At 41.3% G+C, this 20,758-nt stretch overlaps 1 protein-coding gene across 1 annotated transcript in view; it reads right to left on the bottom strand.

The window, feature by feature from the left end:
- LOC140476477 (cysteine-rich motor neuron 1 protein-like) overlaps positions 1–20,758 on the bottom strand; it is a 251,069-nt gene that overhangs the window by 176,960 nt on the left and 53,351 nt on the right. Inside the window, exon 2 of the mRNA XM_072569166.1 lies at positions 12,897–13,064. Within this exon, the coding sequence (XP_072425267.1) occupies positions 12,897–13,064 (168 nt within the window). The remainder of the gene's footprint in view (positions 1–12,896; positions 13,065–20,758) is intronic.

The raw sequence follows: 20,758 nt of genomic DNA, 5'->3' as shown, positions 1-20,758 counted from the left end.
GGTCATATTGCGGCTGTACAGGACATTGGTTAGCCCACTATTGGAATATTGTGTGCAATTCTGGTCTCCTTCCTATCGGAAAAGATATTGTGGAACTTGAAAGGGTTCAGAAAGGACTTACAAGGATGTTGCCAGGGTTGGAGCTATGGGGAGAAGTTGAATAGGCTAGCGCTGTTTTCCCTGGAGCGTGGAGGCTGATGAGTGACCTTATAGAGATTTACAAAAATCATGAAGGGCATGGATAGGATAAATAGACAAAGTATTTTCCCTGGGGTGAGGGAGTCCAGAACTAGTGGGGATAGGTTTAGGGTGAGAGGGGAAAGATATAAAAGAGACTCAAGGGGCAACTATTTCATGCAGAGGGTGGTTTGTGCTGCCAGAGGAAGTGGTGGAGGCTAGCACAATTGCAACATTTAAAAGGCATCTGAATGGCTATATGAATAGGAAGGGTTTGGAGGGATATGGGCCAGGTACTGGCAGGTGGGACTAGGTTCGGTTGGGATATCTGGTCGGCATGGAAGAGTTAGACCGAAGGTCTAGTTCCGTGCTGTACATCTCTATGACTATGTCTCTAAATACTCATCTCAAGCAGCACATTGATTAGAGAATGATTGATAACATCTTTAACAGGAACCAATAAAACCACTGTTTATGCAGCCAAATACAAAAACATTGTTTGGCAAAATGAAATCAGATGATTGCTCACGTTTGCTTTATTGCCAACATTCTAATGAAAGCAGGTTTAAGATTAGCTTTTATTGTTAATTCCTTTTAGAGCTCACATTAACTGCAATAGCTTTGGAAACCTGTTCCTATCAGTGAAATCATGGCTGACCAATAACCATTCTTTGTTGACTTATTTCACTAAAAGGAACATTGGTTGAAAACATATTCTACTTATAGATTTTCCCAATGTTTCCTTAACATTAAATACTGAAAGAATAGCACCTTATATGAAACATCAATCCTGCCATTTTCTGCAGCCTAACATCTTGGCACAAGGATCAAATATTTCTTCTCTCCTTCAGGAAAATTGCGTTTTCTTGTCTGACAGAACCAGAGAGCTGTTCAGCAATTAAGACATACAAGCTGGATGCAACTTTCTATTTACTTGAAGGCTGTTAGATTGAGTGGTAAGTAAGCAAGGAATGCCTTCATAATATTTGCAGGTTTTCTATAGATTCATAGATGCAAGGATATCCATTTCATAAGTGAATTCCATCGAATTGGACATTCCTTTCCCTGTGAATAAGTCTGCTTGAGATGACCATCTCCAACTTCTGGAAAGTTTAGTTCAGTTGTCCAAGTTCTGCTGAGTTAATCAAATCGAATTAAACTGTCGTAGTTGATGAGAATTTGTGAAGCATTCAGCATGACTAGTGTTTTGCATTGACAATTTGCTTCATGAGTGCAGAGCATCAGACTGATAATTGACGGCACGGTGGCTCAGTGGTTAGTGCTGCTGCCTCACAGCACCAGGGTCCCAGTTTCGATTCCAGCCTCGGGCAACTGTCTGTGTGGAGTTTGCACATTCTCCCAGTGTCTGTGTGGGTTTCTTCTGGGTGCTCTGGTTTCCTCCCACAATCCAAGGATGTGCAGGTGAATTGGCCATGCTAAATTGCCCACAGTGTTAGTGCATTAGTCAGAGGGAAATGGGTCTGGGTGGGTTGCTCTCCGGAGGGTCGGTGTGGACTTGTTGGGCCGAAGGGCCTGTTTCCACACTGTAGGGAATCTAATCTAATAAAGTAGGGATTACATGGCACTGTAATCTTGTTAGGTTTTCTCATCTTTGTAGACATTGGGCAAAATGCATCGGTGATCCTCCCCAGATAATGTCTTTAAAGTTTGTGACCTTCTATCAGAATATCGTTGAATGCACAATCTCATCTTGCTAATAAAAAAAATCAATTACAAGGTGCATTACATACACCGAGTGTTTCATTACCATTCCTCCAATGCTCCCTCAGCCAAGTGTTAAACTGCCAGCCGTTCTGAAAAGTGGCCAAATCCAGAGTATTCTGACAAAAGGCCACTGTTTCTTCATTATTTATCCATTTGACTGCAGAAGAGAGCCTGCCCATTGAAAGAAACTTGCATTTGCGGAAAGGAATAAAGTAAAGCTATAAGAATAATTAACTAGAATCAGGTCCTGTAGAATGGTTTCTGGCACGTGCTCAAATCCATTCGGTGATCTGCTTTCCAGATAAATTTAAAGAGGCAGGACTATGAATAGATGTCAAAAATCCGGTGCAGGGTCTAATACAGGTTTCAAAATGGAAACTTGTTTTTCCCAAAAAAGTGCCAAGATTCTGCATTGACGGGTTTGGATCTAATCATGTAGACAGTCAACAGATTTTGGAAGGCTCCAGATTCTTAGGAAGTTATCCTCCAGTAGTCTAACACATTCTGGGACAGCATGAGACAATGATCCTGTTAAAACAATGATCAGGGAAAATTTCACTTGGGTTTTGCCCTGAATATCAGCAGCTTCCATTTAATTGAAGTGATTCATGGTGACTTCATAAAAATATGCTTCCACTAGCTGGCCACCTAGATAAAGTCCCTTGGGATTTTTTTTAAAAAAAGATTGGACACTAAGCCAAGTGATTGTACTCTATACTAGCAGAATTCATCATTTCACCTGATCAGATGTATGGGAAGTATGCAACTCCCAATTTAATGACTCTTCACTCAGCTTCATTAGCTTCACGATTGAGTGACATCTTTCTGGTGTCCACAATAGAACAGAAAATCCACATTTTAACGGAAGGTCATCAACTTTGAAATGTTATCTGCATTGCTCCGACCTTAGGTGCTGTGTGAGCGTTTGCATTTCTCCAGCATTTCCTGGCTAGAGTCCAGAAAATCCTTTTTTGTTAAGAGTTTCCCATTGTTACGAAAATTAAGTCTCCCTTGTTAGCACTGCGGTTGTACAAGAGGACAAGCAAACATTCTCACTCAGTTATAGAATATGGGCTGGGTTTTGATCCTTTTACTTTACAAGTCTAATTGGTGGCTGCTTTGATTTAGTCTGATCAAGGTGTGACAAAAGTGAGTCTCAGAACTTTGTGGTATAAACACTGTACAATATTTCATCAATTGGTAAAATCATTTGATAAGTCTGTCTTTCCTGTTTTGAATCCACGAACAAATGGCTGGCTGCAAGGTTCAATGCCTGCGGTAATCATTGTTTAGCTGGTGGTTCCGACTCTATTCCCACATCCCGAAATAATAGAAGGTTGCTCCCTGATGCTTTCCTAAAGCTGTTCCTAAACAAGGTATGCACAATGCAATGAACAGTACATGACTTATTGTCATTCACTTTAGTATGCTTTTGTTTATTGGTCAGAGTATTGAGTACAGGAATTGGAGGTCATGTTGCGGCTGTACAGGTCATTGGTTAGGCCACTGTTGGAATATTACGTGCAATTCTGGTCTCCTTCCTTTTGGAAGGATGTTGTGAAACTTAAAAAGGTTCAGAAAAGATTTACGAGCATGTTGCCAGGGTTGGAGGATTTGAGCTACAGGGAGAGGCTGAACAGGCTGGGGCTGTTTTCCCTGGTGCGTCAGAGGCTGAAGGGTGACCTTAGAGATTTACAAAATTATGAGGGGCATGGATAGGGTAAATAGACAAAGTCTTTTCCCTGAGGTCAGGGAGTCCAGAACTAGGTTTAGGGTGAGAGGGGAAAGATATAAAAAAAAGAGACCTAAGGGGCAACTTTTTCCACGCAGAAGGTGGTACATGTATGGAATGAACTGCCAGAGGAAGTGGTGGAGGCTGGTACAATTGCAACATTTAAGAGGCATTTGGATGGGTATATGAATAGGAAGGGTTTGGAGAGATATGGGCCGGGTGCTGGCAGGTGGGATTAGATTGGATTGGGATATCTGGTCGGCTGGATGGGTTGGACCAAAGGGTCTGTTTCCACGTTGTACATCTCTATGACCCAACAGGTCTATTTGGTAGTCAAATTATCCTTCTATCTGCTTTATGACACCCTATTGATACTTGCTCCTGTTCCTTCCTCCGGTTTACTTTATTCGCCTTAAATGCACCTACATAGTTTGACACAACCTATGTTGTGCGACAAGTTCATATCCTCACTCTAATGCCAGTGTTAATCAGTTGCTTCCATGCACATTTGTGGGTATGATGGTCACGGATTAGCTCCCGTGCCAGAGATTGAAACCCAAAAATTATGCCTGACATTTCCAGTGCACTAATGAGGGCATATCATTCTGTCGGAGGCACTGGGATTTTAAACAGCAGCTGCATCTCGGGTGTGGAACAGAATACCATGGGACATTTTCATAGAGTTTAGCAACAAATTCCTAACCAATAATTATAACTCAAATCAATATCATTTCAAATTAAAAAAAAGACTTTAATATTGCTGTTTGTGGAATTTCTTTTTTAAGTGCACAAATTGACTGTTGTGTTTCCTGCATTACAACAAAGACTCCAATTCAAGAAAATACTACTACTGCTAGAAATTGCTTTTGGTTATCCTGAAGCTGTGAATGGCACTATGTAATTTTATCTAATATACCATCAATTATGGAGTCAGAGATGTACAGCACGGAAACAGACCCTTCAGTCCAACTTGTTCATGCCAACCAGATATCCTAAAATCAATCTAGTCTCATTTGCCAGCACTTGGCCCACATCCCTCTAAACCCTTTCTATTTATATACCCATCCAGGTGCCTTTTAAATGTTGTTTTTGAAGCAGCCTTCATCACTTCCTCTGGCAGATCACTCCATATACATACCACCCTCTGCATGAAAACGTTGCCCCTTAGGCCCCTTTTAAACCTTTCCCCTCTCACCCTAAACCTAAGCCCTCTAGTTCTGGATTCTTGTACCCCAGGGAAAAGACCTGGTCTATTTACCCTATCCATGGCCCTGATAATTTTATAAACTTCTTTAAAGTCACCCCTCAGCCTCCAATGGTCCAGGGAAAATAGCCCCAACCTATTCAGCCACTCCCTATAATTCAAACCCTCCAACTCTGCCAACATCATAGGCAAAATTGAGATTCTAATGATGATCCATTTAATGTTCTTGGAGATGGCTTCTCTGTGGATTTTATATCAGCATCTGCTTACCCAATTATGCAGGTACTATTCCTACTGGCTCAAGTTTGCATTCTGAAAAAATTCTGATTGAAACATCACTGTAAAATAAAACCTTGTTGTTGACTAGCTTTATTACAGGAGGGAAATAGAAGAAAGCTGGTGGGCAAAGTTCATAATTCTCACAGATCCAGCAATAGGGTTCCCATTTTAGTCATTTTCAATTATTATGGAAAGCTGTTGGACTTGAAACTTGGCCTGGAATCCATTCAAAAATATATTTTGTTGATGTGGTTGAAGATTTTACAGTTAGATACAGCAATTGGAGAGATCTTGGCTTGTGAAGTATCAGTGGCATCGCAATCCTGATTAAGCTGAATTATTTTACTTAACTGAAACTGGAAAGATAGCTCAATAACTATTAATGACATTTACTGGCCTAGAGGGGGAAGAAAAAGAACACATTGCATCAATATTAGAGGTTACAAACAAGAGCCTAGATTTTATTTGTGCCATTCATAACTTCAGCATTTTCCAAAGTATTTTACAGACAAACTATAGGCTGTTTCTGATTGCTATTGCACTCAGTTTATGATGTGGAGGTGCTGGCGTTGGACTGGGGTGCACAAACTCAGAAGTCATACAATACCAGGTTATAGTCCAACTGGTTTATTTAATCACAAGCTTTCAGAGTGTTTCACCTTCATCAGATGTTGCATAACTTTTCGCCAAGTGTTTGATATGGGTACAATTCATGACGCACTGTTCAGAGTTTGATTTTTCTCCATTAAAATAACACCCAGTCACTTATTTGGACAGAACTTCAATATTGCTGAACAGACAAATGTCTTGAGGCTTTGTCTTGCACTTATCAGGACAAATGCAAGAATGCCAAAATTTAACTGATTAAACAATTTATATGACAGGAGAAAAGTGTTGATTAGCAGACAAGTCAACTTCAATTGGCCGAGGCATTGCCATGAAATAAGCAGCAAAAGGAAAATACATAGTAGGCATTAAGTGTGATTTCAAAATTGAGCAACACTTGCTGAACAATTCTGAGGGGGCAAATTACTACATAACAACTAATCTAAGATAATTAGTTGCGTTCGTAATGTGGATCACTTATACTTGTTAGAAATCACAGATGTTCATAAACAGGACCTTTTTTTGAAATACCCAGTGACTTAGGGGTGGGCTTTGATTCCCGATGATTACTTCACTGGCAGTGACTTGCCAACCAATCAAATACCTTTCCTAGCACAGTAGCGCAGACCGTGATTGTTTGAAACTTGCAATGCTTGCATTTATTCTGATGAGTGGAAGACAAGGAGCTTTGGTCATATGGCTATGCATTTTAGTTTTAACATGTTGTGGAAACGCAGTGCACCTTTTGTTAAAAAAATTACAAATGCAATAAATTGGATTGCATTTCTCAAGTGGAATACAATCTGTATAAATCAAATTGTTAATTCTGAAAGTGATACAGTACTGGGAATAAAATACGTCATACATTGGACTATTCCAGTAACTAAAGCAGGAGACATTTGACCATTTAAGACAAGGTTATACGAATAGTTCAAGGAAATGGGGTAAGTGCAGTGTAAGGGTAAAGGAACAAGGTGGCTACAAGGAATTCCAAAAACCTGTGGTGTGGGGAATATACACCAACATAGTCTGGCTGGGTTGAAATAGCCAGCAATTGTGTTATGATTCATATTGCATTCATTTTATGTTGGTATGGCAAGACAATAAATTAAATCTAAAAAAATGAAATCAATGTAATTTGCCCACAGATGATCTCTGCTCAAGTGATGCATAGCCACTGCTGTTACTAAATCTTTAATGTTCCCCAGCTTCCTTATATGTCCATTGCTCAACTTCAACTTGATCTTCTGACTCTTCTCGATTCCCATTTCCTCTTCTGCTTGGCTATCTCCTCTCACCTTTACCCGTTATGTCTCTTTTTCAGTTTGCTCCAATATTGTCTCCATTGTTTACAAGAGCTTTTCAATATCCATGATGCAGTTTTAATATGTCTCAGACTTCTGATAGACAAGGTACTCACATTCAACTGAAGTTATACTGAACTCATTTTCCAACAGAAACAGTTTTGATTTTTTTCCACCTATAAGAGAATCACTACAGCACAAAAATAATGTCTCCAAGACAAGTAATACCTGTGAAAAGCATACATAATATGGCGAACTCACTTATGACATGGGAACTATGCAACAAATCGCATTTCTATCACATTCAAGGTCTGAGGTTTCACCAGGCAATTCACCGGAGTGTAATCTGACAAAGATTGACTCTGAGCTAAAGGAGACATTACGACAGCTTGGTCAAACTGATTTTACATTTTAGGGAGCATCTAAACAGAATGATAGAGGGGAGTGAATGGGGCTGGGTAGAGTGTGGGAGATTGTGTTGGAACAGTGTGGGTGATGATGGAGCAGTTAATGCAAAAGAACACCAAAATCATGGGGTTCGATCCTGGTTCTTGCTGAAGGAGACGAGGGGCTTCCTTACTCCCCTGACTGTTCAAAAATCACAAACTACAGCTCAACAACCCTCAGAGGATTCTAATTGGTGAAGAGAAAGAAAAATTGGTGGATTGGATTAAGGAAGGGAATTCCCAAGTTTATGACCTATACAATCATACAGATTGTACATCGGACGGTCTTTGCTCCTCAGTGATAAATATCCAAGTTGATAAATAACAAATTCAGGACAGGATGCAATGATTGACAATGTCAAAAAGGTCTTGTTTGTGCAAAGTCTACCAAAATCAGACATTGCTAGAGTACTTCACATGTGGAACACAATGTTTCATTCAAGTTCCAGGTGAAGCAGCGATTTTCCTGCACTTTGCTCAATCCAGTTTATCGTTCACGCTGCTCACAACATGGTCCCCTCGACAGTGGGGAAGATGTCACGCAGACTGTGAGACCACTTCATGGAACACCTATTTTCTGTTTGCAAAAAACGATCCCAATTGCCTGCCACTTCAACACACCACCGGATTTCCCGGCGAACAAACTTTTGTAGTGCTCCAGTGAAGCTCAGCACAAGCTGAAAGGAAGCATCTCATTTTCCGCATGGGAACCCTGCAGCCTTCAGAAAGCAGCAATGGAGTTCAATAATTTTAGAGCCTGAACACTTTCTTCTATATTCTTTACCAACCACCACTCTTTCTCCCCCCCCCCACCCCCGCCACCCCACAGGTTCCGTCAATGATATGGGCTGCTTTCAGCACAGCCAACTCATTTTCACCCACTAATGGTACCTATTATCAGCTTTTCTTTCTCCCCAAGATACTATCATCCGCTCCTTAGTCTGTCATTCTCTCTCTCTCTCTCGCTCTCTCTCTCGGCTTCGTCTATGCCTATCTGCTCACTCCTTTTCACACACCAATCCCAGTCTTCAGCGTAAATACTAGCCTTTCCTAGCTGCTACCAATTCTGAAGGGCCACTGGACTAGAAACGTTAACTCTGCTTTTTCTCCACAGGTGCTATCAGACCTGCCAAGTTTCTCCAGCTATTAGTTTGTGTTTCGGATTTCCACAACTGCAGTTCATTGCTTCATTAAAGCTGGCGCAGATGGGTTTGTTTTTGCCCATTTAAGGTTTTGACAGACACACACTTGTCTTTTTTAAGGTGGGACAGTTACCACCATGCTCTGACCAGAGTGGAGACTAACAGTCTGAAAGCTTCATTGCTGGTGCCTACCTCTTTTATACATTTCATATTGCTGTGTGCCTATACAGCTTTTGGAGGAGATTTGACAAGGTCTCAGGGGCGATCCACAAGTTGGCACCTCTGACAATGCTCACTTAGTGTGAGAGTGCGGATAGTATGTTTAAATCCTGGATTTATATAGTGTCTAGAATTCCTGTACATCAAATCCCCTGATGCCACATAGCATCATCCAAGTGCAGGTAGATGGGATTAACGTAGTTTGGTGTTTGCTGGTCAACATAGACATGGTTGACCTGAAAGACCTGTTTCTATGCAGTATGACTGGAACATCTAACTTAATAGCCTTCTCTACGCATACAAACTTACACACAAATGTCATCCATCACTGCCTTAAAGTGTTCAATCTACAGGATCTGCATTTCCAAACCAGGCAGAAAGAAAGCCTGGCTTTCACTGAAAGCAGAATGGCTCCAACATTGCACGAAGGCCATCCAAAGCTTCAACCCCTTGCACCTTCACTCGGGTGTACATGCTCTATTCACTGCGTTTAAATTTCAATTAAAAATATTTGAGATTTTGCACAATTGAAAAATAAGCCTCAGGCAAGCTAATTAAAGTCTCTTTCAAACACGCTCACATCGATACTGAAAACAAGTTCTATTTCAGGAGAAAGATCTTTTAAATTTGGTGATGAAGATGTTTTATAATTAATTTTGCTCAGTGTTTTTGAAGGATTGTGGTAAAAGGAATTTATTTCAATTTTTGTGGAAATGCCTGTAGAGGTTCCTTTATAAGAGGTCATCTAACAATGACTGTGGTTTAGCAGGTTACTTTTTTTAAAAAAGAAAAAAAAAACACTTATTTGAAACCATATGAATAGTGGCAAGCAATTGCTTTACTAAGAATGTAATGGGGCCACTCTTGACTAGTATCCAGCTTCAAAGGGTCCTTATTTAATCAGGTTCAGTTGGAAGGAAGCCTGCTAAGAACAAGCTGTCCAGTTAACTTCTCCCATTTCCTGAAAAGAAAGCCCCCTGTGAAATGAAAAGCATTGAAGCCTCAAGGTGAAATGGATGTGTTATATGAAGGAGGAGTAATTGAACGAATATCTCAAAATCATAACTTCCTGAACAAGCTGGACCTTGGAACATCATGTTGTAGCTGTGGAAGACATGGGCAAGGCCATGGTTTGACTTGTTATAAAGAAGGATGTTATGAGACTGCAGGGGGTGCAAAAAAGATTTACAAGAATGTTACTGAAACTAGAAGGTTTGAGTTATAAAGGAGAGGCTGGGACTTCTTCCCCTGGTAAATCGGGAGGCTAAGGGATGATCACAGAGCTGGATAAAATCAATGCCGGCATAGAAAAGGTGAATAACAAGGGTCAGGGAGTCTAAAACCAGAGGGCACAGGTTTAAGCTGAGAGGGGAAAGATTTAAAAAGAGACGTAAGAGGCAATTTTTCCCCATACAGAGGGTGGGTGCATATGGAACGAGCTGCCAGAGGAGGTGGTTGAGGGGAGTACAATTACAGCATTTGAGAGAGATTTGACGAGGTACCTGGATTGGAAACGTTTGGAAGGTTATGGGCCAAATGCAGGCAAATGGAACTAGTTCAGTTTAGGGGCAGCACAGTGGCTCAGTGGTGAGCACTGCTGCCTCACTGTGCCAGTGATCTGGGATCAATTCCAACCTTGGGCAACTGTCTGTCCGTGTGGAGTTTGTACATTCTCCTTGGCGAAGATGCTCTGCGAAACACTCCCGAGTTTACATTTGGTCTCACTGCTGTAGAGACAACCACATTGGGAGCACCGGATGCAGTAAACTAGGTTGGAGGAGAGGCAGGTGAACCAGAAACTCAGGTAATGTTCTGGGGTCCCGGGTTTGATGGTGACAAATGGTGGAATTAAATGTCTAATAATGACATTGGGGAAAAACCCATCTGGGTCGCTAATGCGCTTTTACAGAAAGCAATCTGCCGTCCTTACCTGGTCTGGCATACGTATGACATAGTTGACTCTTAACTGTCCTCTGGACAATTAGGGATGGGCAATAAATACCGGCCACAACAGCGACCCACATCCCACCATTAAATAAAAAATAAATTCCAGTCAGCAGATAGTCAGATACTGGACTTATCTGAAAGACTCATGTCAGGATTTCTCAGATGTCCTGACATAATGACTTTTCAATTTAAACTTGTGAAGGATAATTACCTGGTGTCAAGAACCATTCATGTAAAGACAGCATCGCTTGGAACAGCTAGAACTGTTGAGAAACTCAACACACTATGCTTCCATTCACTACTTTATAATGACAGAAAACAAAGGAAACTTCATACTTATGATGCTTTTAAGATAAACGACTTCTATACTTTAAGAGGTGCCATTTTGATAAACAGAAGCTACATAAGTAGTGGCTGGACATGGATTCAAGTCAGGTCACAATAGAAAAAAAAGCTTTGCTATTTACAAACAAAAGTTGCAAGTGAATCGAGGTGAGACGAATTAGTATCTAGCTCTTTGTAAGTACTAAAGATATTTTAAAATATTACATGTTAATATTTAACTAAAATCAATACATTAATAAACATTTTATACCACTTTAAACGTGTCTTTTTTACGTTATTGTGAACGTTCATTATCTGATCCAAACAGACTTATTAAATGCAGAGAACTGAACTTGTGCACAAAACATTTACTTTGCATACATTAATTAAGAATTCTTACTGCATCATCTGTCTATTGGAATCTCACTGTGGGTGTTCTGCATTCAAATCGCGGATGAATATACCCCCCACCTCAAAACTAATGCCTGCTGGAGACCATAATTGGTCTTACATTAAATACTCCCAGTTGAGTGGATTAAGTTGAAGCAGATACATTGGAACTCTAGAAAAGTAACAAGACACGAATTTCATTGCTTTTACAGGATGAAACTAAACCATTCATGTGCATCTTCAGTTACATCATAATTAATACACCAATACTCATGAAGCTATCAGGGCCTACACATGACAACTTGGCCATCTCTACAAGATTCTCACTTGACAATTCCATGCAAATACACACACAAGCATCTGTGCACGCGCAGAGCTCCATAGATATTATCCCACACACCATTCCCCAGGTCAATTCCTTTCTAAAATGTTGGTCAGTAATCTATTTTGGTTCTGATAAATTGTCCATACCCAAGACATTAGGTTGTTCCTTCTCCTCAGTTGCTACTCAGTGTTTAAGTGGCTTCATGTTCGAACCAGATACAGATAGTGGATGTCTCGGCATAATGTGGCAATTAAAGCATAAAAAGGGAGTTTACCTTTACTCTAAGAAGAGCTACAGTTCTTTTGCAAAAGGTACTAGTCAGAGAGATGCCAGGCCACATAGAAGTACAGCTTAGGTCCGTTCACACAAGAGTGTAGATTTTACATTGCCGTAAAAATCTAAATAAACTATTCTAATACACAACTAAGTACACTCCATTCCAGACACACTGCCATACAAAAGAGCTTACTTAATCTTAGCCAATTCTTTGCTAGCCAGTTATGGTTAGGGCTATCTTCTAGTGATCTAAATGATTAGTAATTTCAGACCATGTTGAGAGAACCACAAATGATAAGGTTTCCATTTAGTTCTGCGGATAAAACAGAGACCCTGAGATTACTCAAGTTTTCAATATTTTCTAAAAGAATGGAGTAAGAAAGTTAGGCAGCAATTTTCATACATCATTCCTCAAAGCTATCACAACAAAAAGGGAGACTACAACAAACTATTTAAAGCAGACAACTTGAAGTTCTCTTGGCACCACATCTGTCTATTTACCAGGATCTTCTTCAAAGGCAACTACACATTGCCAAGAGAAAATCAAAACTCCAGCCCCACTGCCAAAGTTTTCATCGGGATGTTTATTTTCTTGTGCAAATGACATTTGGATAGACAGAAGGAATTGAACTGAAGACATAATACTTAGTAGCCCATTTTTATTACGCAGAATTTTTTTTACAGGTACTCTTTAATACCGGTGTGAATATTGATCTAATTTCAAATACATCCAGTGAAAGATAAATTCATAAACAGTTTTTAATCTACCTTCAAAATATTCATTTAAAAAAGGACTGTACCTGGCACATGTCCCGAAGAAGCAGCACAGGAATCCAGATCAGGGTACATGAACAGGTTAACACAGGAGCGTACGACTTCACAGACACACTGTTTATTGAGCAGATTACAGCCAGAAATCTCGGGGCAGAGGTCATGCTGGGGCACAACGTCTTCAATGAATTTGATCGCTGCAGAAGCAAGAAATCATTGTTATTCCAAATTCACACAGTGCAATATCAATTTCAAATGTCAGTCAGTCAATCTTTAAGAACACTTACGTTTCAGCACGGAAATTACAAAAAAGTCTAACACTGCTCTGAAACCTTCATTGAGCAGCTTTTCAAACTAAATTTCATTGATAGGTAGTGGGTTACAATGGCAAGGCCAGCATTAATTGCTATTCCTAATTGCCCTCAGAAGGTGGCAAAGAGCTGCCTTTTTGAACCACTGCCGTCTATTGTTTCAGGTGGTCAATGACAGGCATTTATTGGCCCACAGATTATTTGTCCCTCGTCAGCCCAAACATTAATATTGTCCACTCTTTATTGCATATAGACATGGGTTGCTTCCATGTAAGTCATTCTAAATGGTGTTGAATATTGTGCAATGAATCCCCACTTCTGACCTTATGAAGGCGATGGCTGGGCCTAGGACACTTCCCTGAGGAACACAAAGTCCTGAAGCTGCGATAACTGCCTCCAACAAGCACTGCCATCTTCCATTGTGCCAAATATGACCACCAACTTGAAGAGTTTTCCCATGGATTCTACTGGCTTTAGGTTTGCTACAGTTCCATGATGCTACACGTTGTCAAATGTGACTTTGACTTCCAAGACAGTCACTCTGACCTCTCCCCTGGCGTTAATCTCTTTATTACAGCCTTACTTCAAACATGGACTAGAGTCAGAAACAGTGACCCTGGCAGAACTCAAACACTGAGCAGGTTATTGCTGAACAAGTGTTGCTTGGCAGCACTGCTCAGGACTCCTTCCATCATTTTACTAATGAGTGAGAGCAAACTGATGAGGCAGTAATTGGCTAGGTTAGTTTCATCTTTTTGTGCATGAGATAGAATTGGGCAATTTTCCACATTAGCTGGCTGAGGTAGATGCCAGTGCTGTAGCTGTACTGGAACAGCGTGGTCTTACAGCAGAGTGGCATGTTCTGGAGCACAAAACAGCAGAAGCAATTGCTGGAATGCTCTCAGGGCTCATAACCTTTGCAACACCCCAGTGCTGGCAACGGTTTCCTGATATTCTGTGGAATGAATCAAATTAGCTGATGCTGGGGACTTCTGGAAGAAGCAAGATGGATGATCCACTTGGCACTTCTGACTGAAGATTATAGTGACTGCTTCAGCCTAGTCTTTTGCACTGATGAGCTTGACTCTCCCATTATTGAGTACAGGGATATTTGGAGCATTCTCCTCCAGTGGGGGTTGCTGGTGAATAGTCAGTGAGTTGGGGCGGGGTGGGGGGGGGGGGGGGGGAAACTGGGAAGATTGGTGGTCTATGTGGAGGTGCAGGAGTGTTAAGAAGAGGGCAGTATCTATGCAGTAGAAGAGGGGCTGATTACAATATGGCTGCTAGAATCAGGGGCTGGAGAATTCACCATGTCTTTGGTCACTAGCAATAGTGGAGTGCTTGGTTGAAACCTCCTTGAGCTCAAGTTATCACATCATTTTTACCAAGCATTTTAAAATCCGGCTCTTTCCATTTATATGGCAATGATTAATAGACTTTAAAAATGTTGATTGATCACAGGCAAACTGCAAGAATTTACAAATTAAATGTGACTGTGTTGCTTTATTGTGGTTTTGTTTCCATTGGAATGGAGGTTACATTGCAAGAGAGTCTGGGAAGAATTGATCTAAAACGATTAAAAATGTTAGGAAGTGCCAACTAGGCAAGTATGCCCAGTCTTATTCTGTTAAATGTCATTTCAATTTTTATTCCTTTCAATATAGTTTCAAAGCAATAGCGTGTCAGTTCTCTAAACTATTAAAGTCAGCAGTTTCTCAGGACACACTCAGAGCAGTATGAGGTTGGATGGTGGCACAAGTTACAATTTGCTTATGGCCCACCTATTGGAACAAAGAAAATTTACAGCCCAGGAACAGGGCCTCCAAGCCTGAGCCGATCCAAATGTACTGTCTAAACCTATCAGTCAATTCCTAAGTGTCTGTATCCCTTTACTCCCCACCTACTCATGCATTTATCCAGACTCATCTTAAAATGAATCTACCGTGCTTGCCTCTACCACCCCTGCGGGCAACGCATTCCAAACGCCCACCACCCCTGTGTGAAGTACTTGCCGTGTGTATCCCCCTTAAACTTTCCACCTCTTCAAAAGCGTGACCTCTCATTATCAAATCCTTCACCCTGGGAAAAAGCTGGTGTCTATCCACCCTGTCTATACCCTTCATGATTTTATAAACCACAAATCAGGTTCCCCCCTCAATCTCCTTTTTTCTAATGAAAATAAACCTAACCTACTTAACCTTTCTTCATAGCTAGCACCTTCCATACCGGGCAACATCCTCGTAAACCTTTCTGCATCCTCGCCAAAGCATCCACATTCTTTTGGTATTGTGGCGACCAGAACCGTACAAAGTATTCTAAATGCGGCCAAACCAATGTCTTGTACAATGTTAACATGACTTACCAGCTCTTACACTCAATACCCCATCCAATGAAGGCAAGCATACTATATGCCTTCTTGACCAGTCCATCCACCTGTACAGCAACCTTCAGGATACAATGGACCTGCACTCCCAGATCTCTCTGCCCATCAACTTTTCCCAAGGCTCTTCTATTCATTGTATAATTCGCTCTAGAGTTAGTCTTGCCTAAATGCATCACCTCACATTGGTTTGGATTGAAAGCCATCTGCCACTTTTCCGCCCAACTCTCCAGTCTATCTATATCCTCCTGTATTCTCTGACAGTCACTTATGCTTTCTGCTACTCCACCAATCTTTGTGTCATCTGCAAACTTGCTGATCATACCAACAGCGTCCTCTTCCAGATCATTTATTGCTTGACTAGACTGGGGGATAGCTCTCCCAAACTGGTCCCCACACGTTAATGAAAATGATTTTGTTTGGCTACGCAGGATGCATGTTAGTCACATCTGATACCTCGTGCGATGCCAGGTAGTTAATCAGGTTTTATCCTTTTGGTTTTCATGACCATTCGATATGGTTTGATTTGCTGGGCAAATTCACAGGACAGTTCCAAAACAAGTGCTGCTGTCAAGCACAAAGTCAGATATATCCCACGTTTGTGAATAAGAGGAGTTTTACTGACAATCCAATAATTACATGGCTACCATTTCAGATTAAGGGTTTTTTCTATTCTAGGTTACTTGATAAACTTCATTAAAGCTTATCAGTTATCATGCTGGGATTTGAACTCCCAATTCCAAATCATTGGTCCTGATTTACTAATCCACTAACATACCAGCCTATTGCCATATCTATCATGAAAGTTGCTAATAATCTTTTATTTGGTTGTACCGTGCATTCTTAATGACCCCTTCTTACATCTTGCCCATAACCAATGGCAACAAATTGGCTTATTATTTTTTAGTTCGGACTTAACCTCTAAATACAGTATTGGCATTGCATGTGCTGTTAAACATATAAGCAAGAGTTTGACGAAGCACTTTGTCAATGCTGATAGATGGCAGAGCGCTGTGAACAAAGGAGACCATTATATATTGCCTTCATTAATCTCTCACAGGCATTCAACCACGTGGGCAGAGGCAGTCTATTTAATCTGCTGGAGAAAACTGGCTGCCTGCCAAAGCTACTCAATGAGATTGCCTATTTCCACGACAACATAATGGATAAGGTCAGCTATGACAGGGCAGCATTAGGACCCGGACATCTGCCATGGGGTCAAATTGGCATTGACGCTCTTTGGCAAGTTGTTCTCTTTGTTGCAGTCATATGCTTTCAGCGATCAGTGGAAGATGTCTTGCTTGAGAGAGATTTAAGACCAACTTGTGCCAAGTTCTCAGTTCTCTATACTGCTAATTCTGCACCAGCATTCCATACCAAGGCAAATAAACAAACTTACTGGTGCTTGTGAAGAGACTCAGGGCTTGACCATCAGCATCAAAAGGCAAAAGCCATGGTTGCGGGTATTGGTATATGACCCTTCAGAGTTGACACTAAGGCGCTGGATGTTGTTGATGGCTTCACACATCAAGGCTCCAATATCACCAGCAATCGATTATTTGATGCTGGAATCAATATGCACATCACAAAAGCTGCAGCAGCCGAGCTCAGTTGGATAACAGTGTGGAACAGCAGCAATCTGACTGTGCAAACAAACCAATTCCATTAACCAAAACTGAAATTGCTGGAGAAACTCAGCAGGTCTGGCAGCATCTGTGGAGAGAAAACCGTTAACATTTGGAGTCCAATGACCCTTCGTCAGAAGGGTATGAAAGAGGTTCACAGGACTCCAAATGTTAACTATTTTCTCTCTACAAATGCTGCCACACTTGCTGAGTTTCTCCAGCAATTTGCTTTTGCTTCCTATCTCTAGTATCCACTGTTCCTTTTTTTAATTACATGCAAGCTCACTAAGCCTGAATCCTTGGCACACTCCTCTACATTGGTGAGACCTGAACGACATTTGCAAGATAGAAGGAAAGGTTGAAAGTTTTACTCACAGTCCCACATGTAACACCAACATCTCTTACACAGACAAGGGCACCAACTCAGAGGTCAGAGTGTGCTAATTCATATGCATACAGGAATTGTCAAGCTAAAAGCATGGGCTGCCACATTTATCAGATGGATAGCAGCCAAATAGAAAGACCTGCCATTCGGAGAACTAGCCATTACGCCATGACACCTTGGAGATCTACATCTCCATCTCAAGGACACTTACAAGTGAGATATGAAGTGGGCATTAACATGAAAGGTAAGAGAACAGTCACTGACAGCTCTCATCACTGGGAGGGCCTTGGAGGCAGAAATTGAAATGAAAACCTCAGTTCAGCCATAGAGGGCTCAGAGAGAACAGAGGCCAGCAAGTCCTGCAGCTTCTTTGCTCAGTGTCTTCCCCTGCAGCAACTCCAATAGAGAATGCCATGGCCGAGTGGAGCTGGACTGCCGAACTACACAGGGCAATGCTAACACAGTTGACCAGTACGACACAAACCATTATTTCACAAGATGGAAAGCAGCCAGCACCACTGAGTATAGCTCCCATTTCCTTCAGTGAGTGCCTTTAGGACAAGTGAACAAATGACTTGAGAAAACTTCTATTTTATTTAGGGCTATAAGCTTATTCACTTCAATACTTAGTAGTCCATGCGTAATACCTGCACCCAGCTAACTCAGAAGTGAAGACTAATCTAAGTAAAAGCTGTATGCAGGTTTTCGTGGTGAGAGCAATAATGCTGACCAGAACAAATTAACATTCAAACCATGTGCAAATATACTATGGAGGAACCATTTTAAAAATGGTAACAACTGCTCTTTTCAGAGCAAAATGGTGTATTTAGTAACCATAAACGCCTTTCTCAATGACATAAAGCAGCTATTTAAAACCTGTATCTTAAATGTTCAATTGTAATTTCTTCACTGAATTTCCTCCCATTATCCTGGGGTCAGGAGGGGGAAGGCAGCTATGTTAACCATGAACTGAACTGCACCAGCCACAACTTTTGTGGCTGCAAGAGATCAAAGGCAAGGAATTCTGTGGTGAGCAACGAACCTCCTGACTTCCCAAAACCTGTCCAGAAGGCACAGGTCAGGGGTACAATATAATACTCTCCATGTGTGTGGATGAGTGCAGCTTCACCAACGCAAAAATCTTGGCACGATCCAGGCCAAAAGAAGTCTTCAATTCAACACAGTAACTGCCACCTTCAACATTCACTTCCTCCACATTGATGCACAGCGGCAGCACAATGCGTTATCTACCAGACTAACCACAGCAACTCCAAAGGCTCCATTGACAGCACCTTTCAAACCCATGACCACTTTGAACAACAGCAACAGCAGTAGATTGAGACAATGCTGTGGCTTTAAAATGTGCATTGCATCTTAAATTTTTTTGAGAAGGTGGAAGAAGCAGCCTGGATGGATGTGGCCAGCTCTCATAGACCAGGATCCCTAGCTTTTTCTTTTAAGTGTTTAGATTCAGCGGAAGCTGTTGTGATCTTGAAGTAGAAACTGGTTACAGTTAGAAGCTAGGGTTTGTCTTTCTACCGCAGGCATTGCATGTGAGAAATTCTGTTTTCCGAATTTGCCTTATTTGCCAATGGGTGTGTTAATGGGATGTTACTATATTGGAACAGTTAATTCCTAATAGTTACCATATCTATTGTTCTGTTAGGATAACAGCTCTCCTAGAAAACTTAAGTACCAATTGAGTGTAACAAGAAGGAGCAAATTGTTATTCTGTAGAGCTACAAACAAATGTAGGAATTCTTGTAACATGCAGACTCATTTAAAAGGAATCAAATTAAGAAAGTTGCTTAAGTACTCATTTTTAAAATTGGACAACAGAGCTCAAGATACTGTAAACTGTAATCACACATAATAAAGGTTTAAAGCAAAACTGCAATGAAATCCAGTTTTGAACCCCAAGGTGGTATTGTAAAACATGCACAAATGCTCAGGCTCCAATACCAATCTGAAGCCACAAAGGCAGCAGGATGGTGAGTGTGTGGCTCCCCACTGGATTGGAATTTTTCAAAAGTTTCTTGCCCAGTAGACAATGCGTTGACAGGGCAGCTTCTAACATGAAGGAAAATAAACTAGGGAGTATATAGTCGGCACTTGAAGCTAATATTCAAGATAGAAAGGTGGGAGAAATTGAAGTTTTTCAGGATGGCAACTGGTGACTAGTGAGGTTTTGCAGGGGTCCATGTTGGGACCACAACTATATGATTGGTCGGGTACTAACATAGCTTAAGTTAACTGCGGTTAGGTTAGGTTAGGCTAGGCTTGGTGGGGCATGGTTGAGAAGGCATGCAGTCCTATCTTTCCTGGTATTTCTGCCAGTGCACTTACAACCTGGATCCACCCCTTCTCACCTCCTTTTATCTGGCAAGATTCCTAAGAGCTGGGATAAAGTGATTTTAATACAACTTGCATGTAAAATAGAGGTGTGAGGACTTTACTAATCACTGCAGCTCTATTCACAGGCTGATAACCAGCTCATACTGCCTTCGCTGCTAAAACCTGGGTCTGAATTTTCACAACCTCCCACATATGAGCAAATAGGAGACAGCTGGGGACAAAGATTCACACCATTAGCTGATTCCCAGCTTTCTGTCACCGTGGGCAGAGGATTGGCTGACTGGCAGAGTGTGGGGAGAAAGGGGTCTTTTTCAGGCTGGCAGCTGGTGACCAGTGAAGTCCTGCAGGGGTCCATGTTATACATCAACACTCTGGAAAAACAAGGAACAGGAGGAATTGTTGTTAAGTTTGCAGATAACAGAAAGATGGCTGAAGGGACAGGCAATGTTTAGGAAATGGGGATGGGTGGGCTTGGACAGGCAAGGAGACTAGGCAATAAAGTGGCATATGGCATGTAATGTGTGAGGTTATGCAGTTTGGTAGGAAGAATAAAAGTTGTAGATTGTTTTCTAAACAGGTAAAGGCTTTGGAAATCTGAAGGACAAAGCGACTTGGAGAGCCCTAATTCAGGACTCTTAAAGGTTCACACTACAGATGGCCTTTAGGAAGGCAAATGCAATGCTGGCATTCATTTCGAGAGGGCTGGATTACAAGAGCAGAGATGCACAGCTGACTGTGTATAAGGCTCTGGTCAAACCATATTTGGCATATTGTGAGCAGTTTTGAACTCTGCATCTAAGGAATGGATCCAGTAAAGGTCTACAAAAATAATCCC

Source organism: Chiloscyllium punctatum, chromosome 4, assembly GCF_047496795.1.
Source record: "Chiloscyllium punctatum isolate Juve2018m chromosome 4, sChiPun1.3, whole genome shotgun sequence".
NCBI lineage: Eukaryota > Metazoa > Chordata > Chondrichthyes > Orectolobiformes > Hemiscylliidae > Chiloscyllium > Chiloscyllium punctatum.
Note: the sequence above shows the minus strand (reverse complement) of the source record. Positions and strands in the feature narration are given on the sequence as shown.